General features: G+C 35.0%; 1 protein-coding gene across 8 annotated transcripts in view; it reads right to left on the bottom strand.

Annotated features, from left to right (window-relative positions):
* The window catches only part of LOC139968781 (synaptotagmin-7-like), an 89,464-nt gene that overhangs the window by 13,207 nt on the left and 53,365 nt on the right, over positions 1–22,892 (bottom strand). For all 8 annotated transcript variants that reach the window (XM_071973159.1, XM_071973183.1, XM_071973201.1 and 5 more), the window contains 4 exons: positions 14,301–14,400; positions 8,716–8,858; positions 5,635–5,753; positions 462–631 (listed from right to left, as the gene is read on the bottom strand). In XM_071973159.1, coding sequence (XP_071829260.1) covers positions 462–631; positions 5,635–5,753; positions 8,716–8,858; positions 14,301–14,400 — 532 coding nt within the window. The remainder of the gene's footprint in view (positions 1–461; positions 632–5,634; positions 5,754–8,715; positions 8,859–14,300; positions 14,401–22,892) is intronic.

The following is a 22,892-nucleotide window of genomic DNA, read 5'->3' as shown; positions in this document are numbered from 1 at the left end:
TGAATTGATGAACTTGGAAAGAAAGCAGGGAAAAAAAAAAGGTGTATATAAAGCAGGAATTGAATCAAGTCAGATTTGCTCCTTTCAAACATTTGAATACTTTACCGCCCACTTTTCCATTGATCATGTAAATGTCAAGAGTTTAATACAGCATTTTCATTCAATAATTAGCCGAAATCAGTCATAGCAATATAGGATTGACTATATATGATCTAGGCAAGGCATTAATCATCATTTGCTGTCATATTTTGCAATATATGTGGTGATAATTAAATCCGGCTAGTTTGAGATGCTGCTCGGCATTCTTACCGCAACAATAGACAATAGACATGATAAAAAATATATTTATTTCCTTAACCTGCTCTTTTGACTCCAAGCAAATTTTAACTTTAAATAATAATTCAGACTTTTTCCTTTCTTTGTAGATTATATGAATTCAACCAATTGTAAAGAAGGCTCACCGAAGATTTCTTGCTCGGCACCAGTGACTTCCACAGGACTGTCTCTTGTGTGAGGTCGACTTCAGAGAGTGGCTGGTTGACTTCTCCTATAGGGTCGTTGCGACTAAACCTGTCATAGTCTAGAACTTGCATGTGCAGGATCCTCTCTTGGACTTTGGCATAAGGATAATCTATAAGTTATCAGATAAAAACAGAAAAAAAAATGTATACATGTGGAAATAATCTGGATCAGAAACAAATGTGGATACTGTTCAATATCATGAAAAAGATGGCAATATCATAAAATGGCAAATTCTCTGTTGTTGCCACCACATGTCCTAGCCTCTTGTTACCCCATCCCCACCCCCCACCCCCTTTCTCACCAGTCCTTTTTTTCCTCTCATGCTCTTATGTTGAACTTTTATTGTTCAAAACATCAGCAAGAATGGGAAGACATTAGAAATACTACTCAAACATCTTAACTTCACATTCTGAACTTCAACGATTGTTCTGCCTCCTCGAAAAATATCCACTATAGAGGAAAGCTGAGTCTGGAGCAATAGTATCTTTTGAGAAACCTTTTCTAAATATGTCCTTGGAACTATGACTTACAGCAGGCCTACTCACAAAAATTTAATTTTCAAATGAGTGATTGTCTTATAATTATTCAAATTTTGAAAATTTGCTTGAACTGGCTTAATTTTTTTGTGGTAGAATGCCGATACAATTTTTCTAGTTATTCATCATTAACATAAATATTTCAGGGAAGTATTCAAACTTGTATGTCTTTTCTTCAATGAGGGTGTATCACTGTACTGGTGTCTATTTTATTCTATTACATTATATTATAATCAGTTCCTGAGGGTGTCCCAGAGTTCTCCTGCAGAAAACCAAAGGAATTTTTTAAATCCCTCCGCCTTGAGTTGCAACCATAGGTTGTTACCCATCAATATTGCACACCCACCTGGCACCTTTGGAAATTTTCCTGAGGTAATGCCACAAACCAAAACACCAATTTTTTAATGAAATTAGTGGGTCGGGTAATGAACCCACATACTGACATTTTGACTGATAATGCACATCTGTGGTTGACACAATACACTATACAATTGCCGAGTCCTTTGGATCACTTTCTGGCAAAACTAAACCAATGATGGCCCAGTAAACCTCCACACTCATCTTAACTTGATTTCCTCAATAATTGATCAGATATTTAGATAAAAATAGAATTTTTGTCAGGTGCGCCACTGCATAACCGTTTTATAGATTTTCTATAAAAAAAAAAAATTAATTTAAAAAAGGGAAAATATCTTGTCACTTTTGTGAGTATATTATACTTTATACCGTAGCCAAAGACACTTTCTATTGACATGTCAAAAGCTCAGAACTAGAAAGATCGCAGAAATGAACGTCCATTTCATGTTTAATATTGCTGAACACTCATCCATCTGGGTTTTTTTTGTGTGGATGATTAAATCAAGATGGAGAAATGACATATTGCCTGGCAATGAGGTAAATCAATCTTTGAAGAAGAAGGCAGTGTTACTTATATGACTCCCCTAGGAAATACTTAGTCTTCAATTATTTTCACAGATTACTGGTCTTCAGTTCGCAACCCTAAATTGAATTATCAAGATCATATTTTTACTTCATGTATATATTGCATATATGACACATATGACTTGGAAATGAAATACTGAACATGAATATTCTAGGTCAAATTGAAGAGTATTCAGTTTATGATATCCACGACAAGTACATGATGGTAAATCATATCGATATGAAAAGAGGTACTGTAACAGAGAAACTTACCAACAAAGAATGTTATATAGTGCTAGTATTTTATATTATGAAATTTCCCATATTAGCTCTCTCTCTCTCCAAAGTTATTTTTACAACATTCTATGTTAATGGCTATTTTAGCTGTATGTATATAGATACATTTTTGGGGGCTTGGAGAGGCAAGCAGATAGAGGGGGCAAGGGGGGCACAGAGAAGATGAGGGGAAAACTGCAGGGTAGGGTAGAGGAAAAGAAATCCTGCCTTTATACGCCTGCAATTTGTTCTTATCGAGCAAAGCTAGGTTATGAAATTAGTATGCATTCTAGCGAGATCCTTAAATTTATATTTCTAAATTATTAAAAGTAGTAATATAGAGATGAAATACTATGCAATTTTCAAAATTGCTTTTTTTAATTATCCGGAACTCGTTTTTATTGCACTGACCACCCCCACTCTGCGATATATTCAATCAAAACAAAAGAAAGAAGCAATTATATTCCGACGGCAATTTAAGTGTTTTAATAGAAAATGATGAACAAATAGACAACAACCCTTTCAAGAGTTTTGCTGGTAAGTACCAAATGCATTGGCATAACTCGAGACACTTGACATGTATAAACTTGCGTTGTTCCCATGGCAATAATTCAAATTAATGAGTTTAATTTTGTGCTTTTCTATGACTATATGAAATTATTCATCTAACTAAATCAGTTGGGATCTGTCCCTATGGGAAGGAACAGAGCAAATAAAAATAAAAATAAAAATGAAAGAATTTCCATATTTTCAATTGTGATCAACGTGATCAACTACTATGAATCGTGATCATCGTGATCAATCGTGATCAACTACTATGAATAAAAATAGAAGTCACTCCCAGCAGTAAAATATGAAAACTGAAAATAAGATACAGTGGGATATTTCCTTATTTTGGGAATGAACTTTTCACCTGCAATTGCAGCTCTATAGAGCCACTATTATAATGTTAAGTACTATTTGTATTTTATCACTTCATATTAAATTGTGACTATGTTTGGCTTTGGTTTTGAACAAATCTATGCTACTTCACAGTGTTGGTTGAAGTAGAAGGATAAAGACAACACTGTTGTATCAAATTTAGAAGAAAAAATGTTAATAAACATGCAGGGACAGATTAAATGTTAGCTAATGAAATGAAGCCTCTTTGCAAAAACCAATCTCAGTAATTAGCCATGTGGGCCTAAATTTAGAAATATGTGTTACCATTTGCACACAGAATACTGCAGGCTTTACTTCAAAGTTAAAGACAACCTTGATATCGCAAATATAAGAACCACGTACAGTAATTAAACATGTAGGGAGAGGTTACAGAATTTACTAAATGAAACATTCCAGCAGACATAGAAAAGAATTCTCAGAAACCATGCAGGCCTAAAGATTAAAATAAGTAGTGGCTACATGTTGAAATGTTTTTATTTGCTCATCATATCATTTAGTGCTATTTATGAAGCCTCTTTGCACAAACAAATCACAGTATAAAGCCATTTGGGCCTAAAATTAAAATAAGTGTTACCACACACACACAGAATACAGCCTACACAACCTTATTATCGCAAATTAAGGAAACCATGTACAGCAATGAAATATATCCCCACCCCACCCCCCACCCTCCCACGAATCCCAACAAACAGTTTACATTAGGGACTACTATCTGAAAGGCAGAGTTTGGCTAGAGAAAGAAAGTTAGTTACGACGGTCTGGCTGTCAAATTCATTTAAGTTTAGACTTGGTAGGATAGTTTGTATGTTCCCCACTATATTACTTTAAATGCATGAAAGATAATGGTGTGGGCTAGCTGACTCAATACCACCCTATACTCATCTGAAAGGACTTGCAGCAGTTAACAGCAACCTACAGTAGACTAAGCTTACAGAGCTATAACATTTACATGTTCATTTGTAGTACCCCAGCTAGGAGGGACTGTTTGAGATGTGGGCACTAGGATGTGACAAGTTACGAACAACTGGGGGAGGGGTAATTGTTGTTAAAGTCATGTGAGAAGTCTTGCCTTGATACAAGAGTACTGTAACCCTTGAAACTTTAACTTTAACTATTACCTTCCATGCTAGCCGTGCAATGTGAGCATTCGCGCTAACATAAATACAGTCGAGGGTTTCAAATCTATATCGATCGGTTTAATATTATTACGTCGAGCTGTCAAGTCTACGGACATCTGAAAGATATCTATTTCGACAGGGACTTCCTTCAAAGTACGAAATACTTGTAAATTATGAGTAGATATGGTTAATATTCTGTTGAGTAACTTTAAATAATTTCCTTTTCAGAGGCAGATTTTTGTTAATCAAGACTAAATCGTTATGGATCTAAGATTATATTTCCAAATCTTTAGAGTACAGCAGATGTCAATTGAATCAGGAATATGTTTTAGCATACTATATTGCCACATCAGTATAAGTAATTGAGATAGTGTGAGTAAAAAAGAAAATCATTTCTTTAATTTAATCCTTTCTTCAGCCTCACAATGTAATGACTATTAGCTAGTTAAATATATAACAAAGATTCAATTGTTAACTTCCTGCTGCGTGAAACTCCATAACAACATGCTATAAATTACAGTATAGGTATACTATATAAATATATATATATACATACAGTATAGGTATACTATACATGCAGTATAGGTATACCATATATATATATACATATATATATATATACATATATATATATATATATATATATATATATATAAACATACATATATGTATATATATATATAATATACATACATAAATATATCTATATGTATATACAAATATATTAGTGGCTTCTAATACACATAGAGTGCATCATCAAATAAAGATACCAGATTTCTGCTGACAACTGGCTCATATATTATTAGAAGTTCTTTGAACTGTGACAAGATGAATTGATTGAGACAAAACTAACGGTCTCTTTTACGACAAAATCATGCTCGTCTGATATTTCCGCAGTCGCAAAGTCAATTCAAGATACAAGTGAGAGAGAGAGAGAGAGATGTATATTCTATTCAACATATTTTATTGATGTATCTCTCTAACCCGAGGCCATATAAATGACAATATCATATATATTGATATATATATGTACACTGGATACAGACACACACTCATCTGTTTATTGAAAGAGAATAAACACAAGGCTATACCAGTACCTTTGTTGTGTACGTTATTACTCTCCAAGTTTTATTCAAAATGACTTTGTACAATTTTGGTGAAAAATGACCCCAATCATACCCATAGCTCTAAAGGGTGGTAGTATAAAATACTTCTGACAGTTTTCATCATGAGTGACCAGTATATTAAACTTTCTAGCATATTTGGGGTGGATAACTGACTACCTTCAAGACCTTGGATCAGCTTAATGATCCACTTACCTTGGAAAAGAAAGGTCTCATTCCAGACTGGATTTAAATTCTTCCTCTTCACCTGTGTCTCTAATTTGGTCTTTTTATCTGGTAACAGAAGGATTTTCACAAATGGATCGCTGGTACCACTGAAATTTGAAAGCAAACAGAAAAGTTTTTAAAAAAAGGGGAAAAAAGGTGGTGTGATTAAATTCAGTATATTAAACCTACCGTCTCAGGCATGAGTCTGCAATACCCATCTTAGACAGACATGAATATGCAATACCCATCTCAGACATGAATATGCAATACCCATCTCAGACATGAATATGCAATACCCATCTCAGACATGAATCTGCAATACCTATCTCAGACATGAATATGCAATACCCATCTCAGACATGAATCTGCAATACCCATCTCAGACATGAATATGCAATACCCATCTCAGGCATGAATATGCAATACCCCATCTCAGAAATGAATCTGTATGGAATTTCATGATGAATAGTGTTGTCCAGATAGACGATTGAGCTGTTCCCACACAGGTACCTACCGTAGAGCCCACTGGAGGTACACCATCCATCTCACTGTGTGTCTAAGCTTATATCCCTCTAATAAGGAATAATTTATCATTCACTCGCGAATTTATGATTCCTTGATAAAGTGGGCCCGTGAGAAAAGGATCATTCAATACCAAAATTGCGCTAGCAGTTTATAAGAAAATACATTAAAAAAAATGAAAGAAGTGTCTGCATGCAAAGAAAGTGTGCAAAATTTTTCCAATATATACCTCCTTTTGAACTAAATTATGCTTACAGCTCATTTTTCTTGCCAAAAACTTTTGGAAGAGGCCCCAGATTGATTTTTTTTTTTTTGAAGAATGGAACTTAGCAGGGGAATAAAGAGGTTTTTTTAACAGAAGAAAACATTAGAGAAAAGTGACATAGACAAGAGGAATAAGTGACAAAAACCAGTGAAAATCGCAAGACCTTGACATTCTTCCTCTTCACTCGGAATCTTGCCCTAAATTTCAGTATCTTGAAACATGAAACAAAATAAACTACATGGCCAATAAGAATTAATCATGCAGTCAAGGTGACTAATTCCTCAATCTCTACATAAAAGACGTGATTTTTTGATTATTTTAAATTCGTAATTTATTAATTGAATGAAGGTAATTACTAATGTACCATCACTAATGACAGGGTAATTTAGTAATGGTAACCTAGAACTGCAGTGAGTATGATTTAAGACAATGCAACCACTTGAGGGAAAGTCAACTGGTTTATTAATACTGTTCTTGTCATACTGTATCCACCAAGTCTATACAGAGAGACTCAACATATGACTCTTGCCATTAATTTGCCATAAATCCTTCACCCCCCCCCCCCGGAAAAAAATAGTAAATTAGGGCCACTAAATTAATCTATTTCATAAAATGGACTTCAGTTTACAGGTTCTATTTTTTATTTTATTTTTTCTGGGAAACCCATTCTGGTCATTTGACGCTGACAGTATTCCTCTCTTCCAAGTATCTTGACATCTGTTTCTTTTCTAATGAAAACAATATGGTAAAATAATGAAGTCCACTTAATAGTCGTGATGGAGTGTCCTTGCATGGCCTGATCTCTTTGGTAAGAGACATGCATATCTAATTAAGGTGTGTGGAATTTAATTAAAACACCAAAATGACTGATGCCACTGTCAGGGACAAAGTTTAATAGCCAGGAGTGCTACTCACATAGCCATGTTTTCATTAAAGGAGAAGCAAGCCCATTTTTAAACGCAATATGAAAACTTATATATTTAGTTTAGATGTGTGATATTTGTTTGTCTATCTTTTCGCCGTCCTTTCTGTGCTTTTGGATGTTTACCGTGTTCTACTGCATATTATTGTATGTATTTTGTATGGAGGGCTCCTCTGGAAAGCAGTGCTTCTGCACTGAGCAGGACTACCCTCATTAAAGATGACAATAATAAAAAAATATATATAAAAAAGCCCAAACATGCACTCTAGGAGGTAGAGATTACTTACGATGAATATCCGCTACAAAAAAAACATTAAAAAAAAAAGTTGGGATTTGATGTTCACAGCATAATGTGATAAAAGGATAGGAACTTTTTTCTCCTGATATTTTACGGAAATGTTATGTAACAAAATGGATCGCGAACGTTTAAAATATTTAGTCTTGTTAGTTATATGAATAATCTCTTTAAAATAGGCCCAACACCTCTCAGTTAAATGAACGATTCTTGGATGCTTGGAAGCAACTCATCGTATTAATGACCTCAATTTATAATAACAAAATCAGAGAAGTGTCGCAACTTACAGTCACCTTACTGTACATATTGCATAATTTAACAGTCACTCAAATGATACTGTAAAAAGATGTGGGAGGAAATATCCAACATGATCCCGATTGTTCTTCTTCCATCACCCACATCCCGCCCCCTGTAGCCCAACCTTCCCTTACGTTAGTTTGCTTAACATGATCTACCCCCCCCCCATCCTCTCATCATAATTATTAAAGCTTTGAGATACTATATCCTTGCCACCTGGCCACTTGTACACACACAGATAAAAACTACCACTGTACATCAACAGTTTTTTAAATTGTAATAATATATTACAACCCGATGAAGGGGAATGATTCATATGTTATTGAAAAATTATTGAAAGTGGATGATGGGTTCGTAAAAAGGAATGAAGCTCTGCTATTCGTCAAATTTTGCGTCAGTCGTACATCTTAGACGGGCATTTTTCATAGTCATTTTTACGCAGTTTTGTAAATACGACACAGATTATAACCAATACATCGTACCTATTAGATGAGAAGTAAAACACAGAACATTTGGTAAACACCTCAAGTTTTTTTTAGGCATTTCACTGAATATCGTTTCCATGACGAAGCACCGGAAGAAAAGGGTAAAAAAAATGCTACTTAAGGAAATCTACTTGATACAATTTCTCCGACAATTCAACCCACAAAAAGGTTGGGAATGATGAATAAATAATGCTATGTTTTTGGGCTGCCTGTAAGGTTGTCAAGTTTTCTGTCTGACCAAGACTGACATTTTATCACTGACAGAGCAACATGTTTGCCTTACCTGAAGTCCTTTGCAGGCAACGCCTGGGCTTTAATTACCCTGACTTCTAACGTCTGCTCTGTAAATTGATACCGCAAGGTGAAGTTGATCCTGCCCAAGTTTTCTTCCAGAGGGACAGTGGCTGACAAAGACGCCTGCGAGAGCTGAGAAGAGAGAAAGAAAAAGGTGATGTTTTACATCAACAAATTTAATCGAAAGCCTACATTTTGAAAGTTTGTCAAAATGGTCTGGGGGGAGGGGAGGGGGAGGGGAGGGGGGTAAGAGAGACAGATGAGTATGGGTCACATTTGAATTACATATTTTTTTTTTGTTCATCGTAGTCTCTGTAACTTGTCATTTAACCTCCGAAGCAGATCCTGCTAGGATCGAAACGTCAGGCCAACTTACTTTTTACACATTAGATTACAAGTTGTTAACATTCATTGAGATATCCCCCAAACTTACCGGTTTTGGCATTTACAAAGAAAGATACTCACCTGTCTCTGTGCTACGCACGCACTCAAAACAACCTAGCTTACAAAAGTTGATAACATCTACTGTACGTGCTGCCTCCCACTTCCTCCCTTATATACTTCAGGGTCAGCACCCAGTTCCTCTTCTCTCCAAAAGTACCATTCTCAAGGCTTTATTACTAACCAAATATCATTCCAAGGTAATTTAATTGCAATTTACTGGAACCCTGTGGTTTTACAGTACAACAATAATTATGGCGCTCACATGTTCTTATCTGTAATAATTCTTTATTTTTTAATTTTAAATTTTTTTTTTTTTAAAATTTTGATCTTCAGTTATTTAAAATCTTTGTAAATACCATCATTTGAAAACTATAGTCCCTTTAAAGTCAATTTGAACGTCTCTGAAGAGATCATCTGTCATCAATCTAGAATAGTCTATAATACTGTATAGTGCAGTGTTTGGTTAAGACCAATTACCAGAGTCTAGTTCTTGAAACTTTTAATGAGATGGCAATGCATGATCATGTGAGGACTAATTATGCATGACATATCACTCTATCTATATTATCATTATAGCTAAAATGCTGACTTCGGCATAAAAATTATCCTTATTAAAAAATGAACGGAAGATGCATCCATGGTTGATTGTAAAATTTCATGGATGTGACAATAATGAACTACAGCATGAGACCGTAGTGCTTTGGTTTCATATTTATATGGCACTGTGCTTTCTAACGAGATTCTATGTTCATACATGGCTTAATGAAAATGTCTGTTAATTAACACAAGTTTCAAGTTGTAGATGTATGTATGATAAATCCCATCTTGATATTCTGCTATCTTGGAAGTATTTTTAGACTATTTTGAATGCCTAGGTCAGTCACCTGTGGCTCCTATTCCAACAAATATAGTGGAAAGGGGTATGGATAGGCAAGCCAGACAAGGTGGGAGGGCACTGGAGAGTAAAGCACCAGGGACCTGGTTTAAAACAATATTAATATTAATTATAGTAATGAGGCAGTCATTTTTACTTCGCTCAGGCGACCACAAAATGTGGGAGAAGCCTGCAGGGGCTAATGGATTAAAAATTTCATGTCGGGTGGCTTCCAGTTGGACAGTTTAACTCAAAAGTTGGAATCATTCCAATTTAGAAGACATTTTCAGAGGGGAAAACGTTGAGTGCTAAAGGATGAAGCCCCCACCTTTCTACTGTATGACCTAGCTGGATATTCTTCATATGCCACTGTCTTTATCCACTCGGTCACAGCACCGGTGTTAAGGGGTACACAGAATAAAGTATTAATGTTTTCATAATATACTTAATAACATGAGGGAGACTTCAAACTTCAGACCAGTGATAAAATTGTACAAAGGGGCTCGATTTACTCTTAATATGTTTGGAGCTGGGTAGGTGCAAAAATTCTACGATGGCAAAATGCGATTAACCTTTTTTGTACTTGGGTTCAAGAGCAATTGTAATGCTGTATCTTTCAAGTAAACACTATGGTTTACATGCACTTTTAACATTTACTCAACTCATCCACAGTGAACAACGACAACAAAGAAACAACTCCTGGCTTTGTTTATCCAACATGGAACATGTTCAAATCTGAAGATTATACACACACAGAACTGAAACAAAACCCCGAAAATGTTGAGATTAAGAAAATATTGCCTAGGCCAGCCTGTGGTGCAGTCAACAGCGACAAATTTTCAAGTTCATAATGAATTTATGGGATTCTGTTAGATTACGTTTTTCAAGATTGATGATGTGGAATAACTCCCGAGACCGCCCGTCACGCATGAGGGGGCACGTGACTATACGTGTTGCAATAAATGATACATGTGTGCATTGGTCGGTGCAGCTAGAGTGTACAGTATACATATACACTCTGTGGCAAGTGCACTGAGAAGAGACGTCCTCCATTACGATGGGGTGTTCCTTAGAATTAGAGGCCGCAGTCATGCATCGGTACAGTAATATATACACTGTGTATCAAACCATACACACGGCAGCACTAATTTGATTGACATGCTACTACAGTACCAGGCAAACTGAGACATCAAAACATGACTGAGAATTAACCCTCTGTTATTGTAATCTCAGAAGATTGTTGTGTTTACCGACGACGTTGCAGATCTTGTTAGTACCTGTACGTCAATTGTAGATTTTACTTTCCCGGTCGTTCGTTCGTTTCTCGGTTTGTTTTTACACTACGTACATATATGGTATATCACGAATGTAAGGATGCCGCAGTGAGCAAACATGGTTTGTTGTTTCAGCAAATACGTACATCTAGAAATTGATTTAATATTGAAGATATAATGATGTTACTATCATGTCACCACATTTTGCTCTAATTTCTCAAAGATGACAATTTGCGTAGATTGGATCCCCCCCCCCCCCAAAAAAAAAAAAACACTAGAATCTCTAATACTCTGTTAAAATCCAACTTTCCCAAATGTTGTTGATTTATTTAACTGTTGTTATTTTCCAAATTTAACTGTCAAAAGGTTTAGGAAACAGGGAAGTCAGCTAATTAAGTAAGAGGGTAACAATGCACAAAATGGTAGGGTCTCCATCTAGAGAGGAAGGTCGATGAAGCAATGGCCACTGAGAATGAACCAAAACCTTGCTCCAGATTGAGCACTGTGCTGGCACTTGGCCGGTAGGGGACTCAAGCTTAAGACCAGTATGGGCCCAAAAACCACATTCAAAGTTATCAGTCTGACTCATACGGTTCTCTATGTTATGGTGTACCCAAAGGGTCGGTCCTAGGCACTTGGCCAGTAGGAGACTCGAGCATAAGACCAGTATGGGCCCACATACGACATTAAAAGGGATCAGTCCTTCTCATACGGTCCTCTATGTTATGGTGTGCCCCAAGGATCGGTCCAAGGACCGACCATCTTTAATATGTATAAATAATATTGTTTTAGGTGAAATAATTAGGACACATGGTATAAGTATGCATTAAGATGCCAATGATACGCAAATTTTTAATAACTAGTTTTATTTGTTCAGACACAGAAAATGATGTCACTTGTGTTGAGAGTGCTCTTGTGATATCAGGGAATGGATGGCAGTCAATAAAGAGAAACTAAATGATGACAAAACCATCATCATGTTGATGCATCTAAATATACAAAGCTTCCCTAAATTATATCTCCAATAAAAATGGGAGATAAAGAGACATTCCCTTTTGTTACGTCTACGAGGAACCTTGGGGGTGCAGCTTGCACCCACCCTCTCTATGGGGTACTTTGTCAACTCTGTAAGTGCAAGTCTGCATATTATCACACGTGCGTAACATACTAGGTAAAAACCGTGTTTCTCTGAATATATAAGTCTGTAGAACAGCTTGTTCATGCATTCATTACAAGTAACATTGACTACAGTATATTAATTCCTTGCTTTGTGGGATTCCAAAGACAGTGGCGTTGCCAGACATTTTAATCTTAGGGGCACAGAACTTAATTAGGGGGGACACAATGTTTATTTGTGAATGCCTTCCTATGGGAGGGGTCTAAGGACAGGGGGTGTCCTCAGAAATTTTTGATTAATTAAGGGTTCTTAGATGAAATCTGGCGACTCACGACTGTCCAAATCTTGCTGTCGGTCGTAGTCTTAAACACACACACCATTAAGTTCCATCTAAGGTCAGTTAGTTGCGTCTAGTTGTGATCAGTCGTATAGTGTGCAGTGAGTGGGCTTTGCACCATTGATTGATTTATCAAGTCAACTTAAATAGCAATTCTGACTGCCAACTCTCAAACTGACTACCAGATTAAAAGCCTCAAATAAAAAACTTCACAGATGGAAAAGCTATCAAAACCATCTGGATTGTAGTAGTTGTTTTGACCTTCAGAAATGACCATCAGAAATGACCATCACATGTGACAATTGTTGAGATTGGTTATGAGAGTATTCATAACCAGGTCATCAAAATGATTTTGCCAATTTTTATCCCTACATTAGTATGGAAAGGTCTAAATTTACCCCTTATCCCCCTCCCCCCCCCCAACCAACAAATATTAGAAATCTGGTACATACCAGGAGATTGAGATGGTGGACTTTTCTTCACCGTAATTTATTCATCAAGAACGATAGACTAATTACGAGTGCTGAAAGCTACCGGCAGACTTTAAGTTGACAGATGTGTAAGTATCAGTTTATCATGATTGTGAATAAACAACAATTTCCATTAAACCTAGTGCTCCGTGGACGGCACTTTGAAGGCGCTTTCATAATAGTGCTAAATTGTTCACAATATATCTTTTCGCTTGACCAAAAAATGAAGCACTTAAATATCTTGGGATGTTTTCTATCAATAAATTATGTCATCATTATTGGGTAAATATTATAAAGTCTCTGTCAATATGTGTAGTACAATACATGTGTAAACTACAGAAACACATAGAAGATTCTGTAGTGTTAATTCATTCACTTCAGAGACTATACATATATCCCAAAGATTAATGGTGCATAAACGGGGCAGTGCAGGTGTCATTGGAACCATTCACCCTTCCCCCCCCTGGCCACCCCACCCATCTCCTTTTTGTATCCCCAATAGCACAGAGGGCTGTTGCACCCCTGATTTATATCATATGTTAAAAGCACAGGACCACTTTGGGTACAGCAATTTCCATCTCACAACAATTGGTCCCTTGCCCCCACAGTCACCCTGTTTCCACTCCTTGGGCATACAAAATCGGCAAGATTGAGCCATAAAATATGCTCAGTATTGCCCAAAAAAGCTGAGGAAGTGCACAGTTGATCACTGGGGGTAGATTTTCACCTTTTTGTTGTTAATATTCATAATCGTCTGTGAATTTTCAGTAACTGCTGGAAATAAACATCACAGGATGATCATAAGCTCACACAAAATCCTAATGTAATTGATAACATACATTTCAAACAGTTTCCTTCAACAATATGAGCATTAAACCTCATTTGATTTTTTATTACAAACAACATCTAACTGCCAGTGTGGTATATAATTATCCAGCACGTATTGATCTTGATATCATATTTTAATCTGCTATGTTACTTTACTCAGAAAATGATACACTCTTTTCAACATGATCTTGATTTTGACAGAATGGGTCACATATTAACTAAGAACTTACCAATCCCAGAGATTCTCCCAAGCTGCTCATGGATGAGCTGTTGGTGAAGAGATCAGGCTGAACTGCCTCTGATGTCATCCTCCTCTTTGGCTGTTCAAACCTGAGATGTGGGAAAGAAGACGAAGACAAACTCAAATATCCGCTCACAATATCGTTGATTAATTCCTCAAAATATGAAATCATTTAATATTTAATATTCACTGGGCTGATGATAAGAAGACAACTAAGGGGCTGTTTATATTAACATGCATACATGTTCCATATCAATCTTGCCTGAATAACAGCTCTAGGTAGCTGCAGCTCTTAAAGATGCCTCGATATGTATCTGTGTGAAGCTTAAGAAGCTTCTAAAATTGATAAATACTGTAAGAAACTTCTAAAATTTCGCTAATTGAGTTTGGTAACGAGTGACTTCATCTGAAGGTCGGGATAATGGTGACATCACTATACAGTAACTATATTTGTTTTGTAACTGTGCTACCTGTTAAGGGGGTGAAGGGAGCGCAAGTCTATTTTCAATTTATGAAAACCCCGGTGACCGGTGACCTCCTTCTGGCCCGGCCCGATCCACCTCCCCTCAATGATTTTGGAAAAGTAATTTATGCTCGACATCGAGTTGAATTTCAGATCTGAAGTGTCATCAAAAGACACATCATAGAAGCTTACAAAATATAGTGAAATTAAAGGAATGAGGAAATACAAATGAAAAAAAAATGATCTTTCTCCAAATTTGAATGATGAAATTGGAGAAGACGAACACAAGGCAGTGCTGAGAATAAGCAATTAGTTTTGGAGGCAGTTTTGTGTCAAATTTCTCTGATCTTCCCCATAATTGAAATTTTGTCTACAGATTTTTATTCTGAAGATATATATATTTTTTTTTCAACAGTTATCAGTTTCATTTTGCATCGAATAAGAAAAGAAATTTAAAAGTACTTTTTGAAGCCCTTTTGATCAACTTCAATAATTTTTCTTTCAAGCACAATCTTTAATTTAAGTAAACAGGCAATGGACCATATATTATATATCTGATAACATTATGTAGAAATCTGCGACTGGCAGCTTAAATTTCAGAGTTGTTGTTGCATGTGATTAAATGGAACAGTCCATTGAATAACTGTCCCAACTCCCTGCGATTGTACATGCATCTGTACAGAGCCTATGTGTGAGCATATTCACAGTTAGGCTTTGAGTGAATGATCCAACCCAACAACGAAATTCTGTGAAATTTCTTTACTTCTATAATCACCAAACCTGCATCATGGTGTCAACATTTGATTCCCTATCTACATATTGTATATATTCACATATTAACCAACTTTTCAAGAAGACTGCTATAAAATTCCTTATACATGAAAAGGCTATTATTTACTTACAGATTACATCTGCAGGCCTTTGTTTTTATCATTGCATGGATATAAAGTATAGGCCTTAACTTTAATGTTGGTGTTATTTTATGTTTGTCTGACATTAGTAGAATGCTTTATACTAAAAGAATGTAGACACTTTCACCTGTTGGAAAGTTGCACAATATTCATTCAGGTCCTTCCTAAAATAGACAGCATGCACTTTCAACAAGATTCAGCAGCCTAGTTTTAGGCACTGAGGTACTTTTATTGAACCGTGACTAGAGTCCATTAGATGATATACTGTACATCTCAAAGAAAAAAAACAGGATTAGTTGATAATTCAAGGTGAAACCTGTTTTCTCTGTTGTTAGCTCTTCATTAAACATGCATAACTGTCGCTAATTTGTAAATCTTGTATCTAAACTTCCTTAAAGAGTACATATATAGGCTCTTTTGTTATGTTATTGCATGGATATATAATGTATAGGCCTTAAGCTAATAATTGGTGTTATTTTATGTTTGTCTGACAATAGTAGAATGCTTACTAAAAGAAAGTAGACACTTTCACATGTTGAAATTTACACAATTTTATAATCAGGTCTTTCCTAAAATAGACAGCATGCACTTTCAACAAGATTCAGCAGCCTGGTTTTACGCAGGTACTTTTATTGTGCAGTGACTACAGTCCATTAGTTAATATACATCTCAAAGGAGAAAACCAGTATGATTTTCTGTCTGTTGTTCGCTCATCATTAAACATGCTTAACTGTTACTAATTTGTGATATCTTGTATCGAGAAAATCACATTAGGACATCAATTCAGGGAAAAGAGAGCCTCATTACAATAATAATCTCATATTTAATGTATCAGCTAGGGTTTCAAATAATGTTGCCTTCCACACAACAAGTGTATGTATATCCAATCCTTATTTGATTTAAATATAACTCTAAAAGCCAATTCCAATAAATTTCTCTCTGTAGCAGTTCTGAGTCAGCATCTGACGAGAGAGAGAGACTCGTTTGTTCTTTCTACATCTGCTCATGAATCTTTTAAAGCATACCACGAATCATTGATGCAAATATCTAGCCTAAGGGTAATAATACTCTAAAACCTTAACAAATTTTATAGCTGCAAAGAAATTGTAAAAACTTTAAAAAAATGATAATAATAATCATAATAATAATAATGAAGAAAATGCGAGGAAAGCAGGCAGACACTTAAAAACCAAATTAGTTGCAATTTCTAAAACTTCAGTGGAGTATCTTCTGAAATATGTTACAAATTTTATTGAAGGACTTTTAAGCTGTCCTGCAGTAAGTAGCAAATTGTGAGTGATAATTAGCACCAATCTTGTAATAATGAAACTAATCTGCCATAATTATGTTTAAATGCGGATATTAAATTGTCTTCGCTTGGGATATTGACGGAGATAGACATTAATCAGGAGGTAAAGATGTGTTGCATGCTATAGTCAGAGTAACACAGTATAACAAGCAGTTCTGGCAATTAACGTTTTATGATGATACACGTTATGCATGTTTAATGAGATGAGAACAGAACAATTCAAAAACTATTCGTTAAATAGTTGAAAAATCTAGATATGCATAAGGATCATGACAAACGGGTTGGAATCTCAGTTTAAAATCCAGGAGAGAAGTGAGTAATTTATCACCATATACAGATATATTCACAAATTATAAATCTAAACCTATATAGGTTGAGCCTATTTGAGACTAGTGGAACACTAGTAGTTGTTATTCAGAGTTTTATTCGTTGAGTGATCAACAGACAACTTATATAACACTCTTATGGTAGGGGAAAATGTCTTTAGAAAGATACAGATTTTTCCCCTCAAAAGAAATTGAATAAATAAAAGTTAATTACAATTAAATTGCTGGTAAATATTCACTAGATGTATGACTACAGTGCAACATTGTAACAATATATAGCTTCTATATTCACTGTTCAAATATTTTGGTAGTGTAAATTACATCAGCATATCAAAATATTTTCCTATAAATATTAAATATTCTTATGGTTGAGGAAAATGTGTTTAAAAAGATAAATATTTTTGAAGAAAGAAAAAAAATAAGAATAGTAATAATTATAGTGTTAATTATACTTTTGCTTGTAAATCTACAGTGCTAAATATAGTTACAATATATATTGCTTCTATTCACTGAACACTTATTTTTGAAACTTCATCAGCATTTCAAGAAAATATTATAAAATAAATAAAGTTAATTATACTTTTTTGCTGGTAAATCTTCAGTAGATATAAGACTACAGTTCAAAACAATAACAATATATATTGCCTCTATTCACTGACCCCCTTTTTTTTCTTTCTTTTTTGTGAACTTTTTGTCAGCATTTCAAAATCGATGCCTGCAATATCCATTACTGTATATCAAGTCTCCAGTAATGAATATTATTCTAGCTGGCCATCCCTTTTTAATTGATCTGACATCCAAGCAATCTCTTAGAGAATATTGATTTGGCTTTTACTGGACACAATCAAGACTAAAATCATATATGGATCATGTGTGATACAGACACTTAAACGAGATTCTCAGCTGGTCAACTCTGAGAGTGACAATAAACAAACATGTGATCAACTCGTCAAAAACACTACAAACAAGTGAGAGAGGTTTATAACGATATATTTAGGTCACTTAAAAATGTGAGAGGCAATTTTGGTGGCCTTCAGTAATATTCCTTACAAGAAAGTTATCCCTTGTGTTTACATTCGTTAGAAAGATTGATGGATGATCAGTTATCCAATTAGGACTATAATTTAAAAATAAGGTGTAGTATTCTGTTGGGACTATAAAATGACTGGAAATTAGGAAAGAAAATCAGAAAAATCTTGTCAATTATGCGCGAGTGTTAAAGAGCAAAAGAGGAAAAAACTTTTGGCGATAGAGTTGAATTTATAACTGCAGAAGAATTGTGGAAACTATGTAGATATGCCTAACTGTAAGCTGAAGTCTGTGCAGTTTGATACCTACAGTAATATGAAACTAAAAGAATTCACAGCAGCTTTGTTTTGTGTATAAATTTAGATCATTTTAATATCATTATAAATAATGATAAATATAATATATAAATATGTAAAATATTGATTTACAGTTTATTAGCCTGTCTAAAATTCTATTTCATATAATGTATAATCAGTGCCACAATTTTGAAAATGTCCTCCTTTTTGGATTAATAACTTAAAGGGTGTCTGTGCAAGAATACTAATTTTGAAAATCTTATGAAATCTTTTATAACTTTTAAATCTTTTATAACTATAGGCCTACATAGTGCACTTCCACTACTGTAGGCCAAGTTGATCAATTGCATTTTCTTTGAACCAGAAAGTGACTTATTAACAACAACAACAAAATCAGTGTAGGCAAAAGTCTGTATGAGTCTGTCAGCCCTGTTTTACTCTACACAACAGACGGCCCCTATCTCAGGGTTCAACACCACGTTCGATTTGAAGGCTCCAGGGCCACTGTCTCTCTCATGTTTAGATGACTTAAGTTAACTTAAAAAGTTGACTTTAATTTGGAGAAAACTATTCATGAGGAATTCATGTGTTTTGTGTTACTTGTATTTCACTTTATATACTTCCACAACACTATAAATCTGCTATTGCAAGTGTGTATGTAAAGTCTCATGCTGACACAGCAGTTAGATGGACAGACTGACAGTTTAACATACAGACAAACAGACAGACAGAATGGACAGACAGATAGGACAACTAGATATTCAAATCAATGATATATATATACAGAAAGATCTTTTAACTAATGGACAGATTGATCCATAATTTTATGGGGAAAAAAAGTTATTTTACCCAAATATGAGATACATGTATCCTTAGTTTCATCTCTCTCATCTTTAGAAAATACTAAAAATTCTTGTCAGTGCAGTTTAATAATAAAACCCTTCACCCTCTTCATTTCACAAATCAACATGCCCTTGTTTCGATTGATGATGAACCCAATCTGTTTCTTATGGTCTTAAAATACCTTTATTTTTTGTGACTGTTTAGAATTAAACTGAGTGTATGGACCACATTCTTTATTTAAGGATTACCATAGAACTGCAGTTATTTAGGTAAATTACCTTATCGTTGGAGAGTACAGAGTACATTAAGACAGCGTATGGATCATCTTTACGGGTACACATTTACTTTTCAACAACCTCTACAATTTTCAAATGATCTATCAAGCCCATACTGATGTTGCCAGAAGCAATAATCCTGATCCCAAGGTTTCCTCGTCAAACTTTATATTTCCGCCATACTAAATGTAGCACACCAGGAAATTTGTCTTTAATAAATGCTTTTCCTTTCTTTGTACCGCTCTGACAAAAAGTAAAGAAAAGGAATATTTTCTTTTGATTATGAGACACGTTCTTCAAAGTACTCTCTACTTATTAACTAATTCTACATCAATTTCATATCATTTTTTTTTCCTTCCTTGCATTTAGAGCCAGCAGCAAAGCTGTTAACGTAAAGTGGCTCTTGAAATTGATAGTGAAGATGGGAAAACAGTTCCTGTCTAACCTACATGGTACCTCCACTTGATAAGTTAATGGCTATCACAGATAAAGAATACGAGGGGGAAAAAAAAATTAAATCGCTATAATATTAAAGCTGTAACGGCCTTCTGAACGTAGAGGGTCCTCTCTCAACACTTGAAGAAATATTTATGTATATGATTGGAAATTATATGCAACCACATGAATAGATTATTTCGTTTAAAGTCGCAATTTTTTTAGACGGGTTATAACATGCAGGCCTCGGGATTGGTGAATGAGTTTTGAATATTAAAAACAACTGCTTTCAAATTATTATATTCACTAGTGGCTTTGAAATTAGCTAAATGGCAAAAATGTATATGCACACTACCCTAAAGTTAACACAATTGTAGTCCCTTATAACCTTACATTCATCAATAAGTTACTTGCAAAAGTTTATATACAAAGTCTATAACTCTTTTGTTTCGTTTGTTTTCATTCATGTTCAATAATTTTTCCATCTCCAGGTAGTCTAATGTTTGGCCGTGTGACTGACTACGGTACCCCAAATAAAATATGGTTAAAATAATTTTGAATCGACATTGAAAAATTTATTTGAGAGACACATCTGTTTTTTTCTTCTTCTTTGATCGTTGAATGTACTATTTAGGCATAATATGTCATATTGCAAGTGTGATAGGTACATATAAGAAATAATCACTATTGAACATTGCTCTCTTTAAAGGGGCAAGGTGCCGAACACCACATTCTGTAGTTAAGCTCTGTATTTGACAAATCATTTGCTGTAAATTTCTTACCAAAGCCGCCCAACTACTCTTTGTGATAGCTACTGCACTATACTGTACCCCAGTATTTCCAAGAAGGAGTTGACCTTTGCCCTTAGTGACTGACATGGCTAACTCAAATGTGATTGATTCATTACTGGAAACCTAAAATTTCAGTGATTAAAAATTGGATCAGCAATCCATCAAGTGAGCATTTAGAAAAGTAAACCTAGTAACCTAATTATCCAAGGCCAAAAAAAAGACCAGTTTTACTTTCCAATTTATGTAAAACAAAAGAAACAATAACCTTGGTTAAGTACTAAGCAATTTGATATGCATGATATTGATTGAACCGAAGACAAGATATTTGGGAGCTCATTTCCGAATCTCATTTTGGAGGGGTGATATGAGACGCTGGCTTATACACCTCTTATACTGGCTGTAAAAAATCTGTGTCCAATCATGACAATCGCATAATGATTGTATCACCTTGTCTGTTGGATGTGATTAAATTATTCATGGTCTACACAAATTAGTTGAGAAGCCAATTCCTTTTCACTCAGTATTGAATCAAATTATAAAATTCATGGCAATAATAAAGTTAGTGATCATAAAGGACTAAAATGACATTAATTTCTAAGTTCCCGATTAATAGCATAATTAACAGAGCAGTAGATACTATGGAGAACATAAAAGGGAGCCAATGTTTTAACCTTTAGTAGCAAATTAGGTTATAACTGTGTTCCCATGAGGTAATAAATGTTAAAAAAACATGAAATTAGTCTCAAATTCATCAAGCACGGGAATTTATTAAAGTTTCTCAGTTAGCTCTGCATGTCAACAGAGAAGTCTGGCTGTATGCTGCTGTGTGCGACTATATATGTATTAACCTATACTCAGATACTCCAGATTGCGATATATATGCTTCCACAGTGTAGCGGCATGGTGCAGCACAGTGAGTCACTTTCATGGGTATAGGCCTACAGAGTATCATCTTGCCCGCATGCAAACGCTGTCTGTATGCACCTCAATGAGACACTATAATGGACTTATGTTGTAGACTTTAACAGCTGGATCCAGTTTAATCTTTGTAACTTGCCCACAATTTTATCTATACTGTACCACAGTGAGACACTTTCATATATATGTTAAAGGTGCATAGATTTCTATTTATTAAGAGGACTCACTTGGGTATATAGCACTTGGGTATATAGTCACATGGGAATAACAGAGTCACATGGGTAGGTAGGTAAATGGACTTTAATATTGTTGTTTAATGTTCACCTAAATTAAAGTGAAAAACAAATGACATTAGGCAGAGTTTTAGTATTGATATATCACACAAAAAAACAAGAAGAATTGAATGCTTGCTTATTAATATTTCTAGCTACTGAGGGTTTTGAGAATATGTACCTTTAAAATTTAAAATAAATTATTAATTTCTGGAGTGCTCCTTTAAGGCTTAATTGATGATATCATTGTATCCTCAGTGCTGATGTTTAGCATGATTACTCAACCAAAACATGTTTGTATAACTAATTCATACGAAAACAACATTAGTTAACATTCAACACCACTTTTCCCTTGACTAGTTCGTAATGCACTTTGTAGACATGTTTCGAGGAAGTAAAAGTTGTTAAAACTGTACATAAATAGAAGGCTGACATGATGCTGATTTTGCCACGATGACCTTGAGGCCGACACTGATTCTAAGCCCCGAAATATGAAAATATGAAGCTCACTTTATAAATGCTAGCAAATGTCAGACCAGCCACTCATGGAGGCTGACACTGAGTTTGACAACATATCGAGCCCTGGCAAGGCATAAAAATAGCAGCACTTATTGTCTCCGGAGCACGACATTTGGACTCCAATTATGTCCACGCCTGACATGGGCACAATGCTTGAACCGACAAATCAATCAGGGGACTAATTGTGTTTGAAC

This window comes from Apostichopus japonicus, chromosome 1, assembly GCF_037975245.1.
Source record: "Apostichopus japonicus isolate 1M-3 chromosome 1, ASM3797524v1, whole genome shotgun sequence".
In the NCBI taxonomy this organism is placed as follows: Eukaryota; Metazoa; Echinodermata; class Holothuroidea; order Aspidochirotida; family Stichopodidae; genus Apostichopus; species Apostichopus japonicus.
The sequence above is the reverse complement of the archived record's forward strand: the minus strand, read 5'-3'. Positions and strand labels throughout refer to the sequence as shown.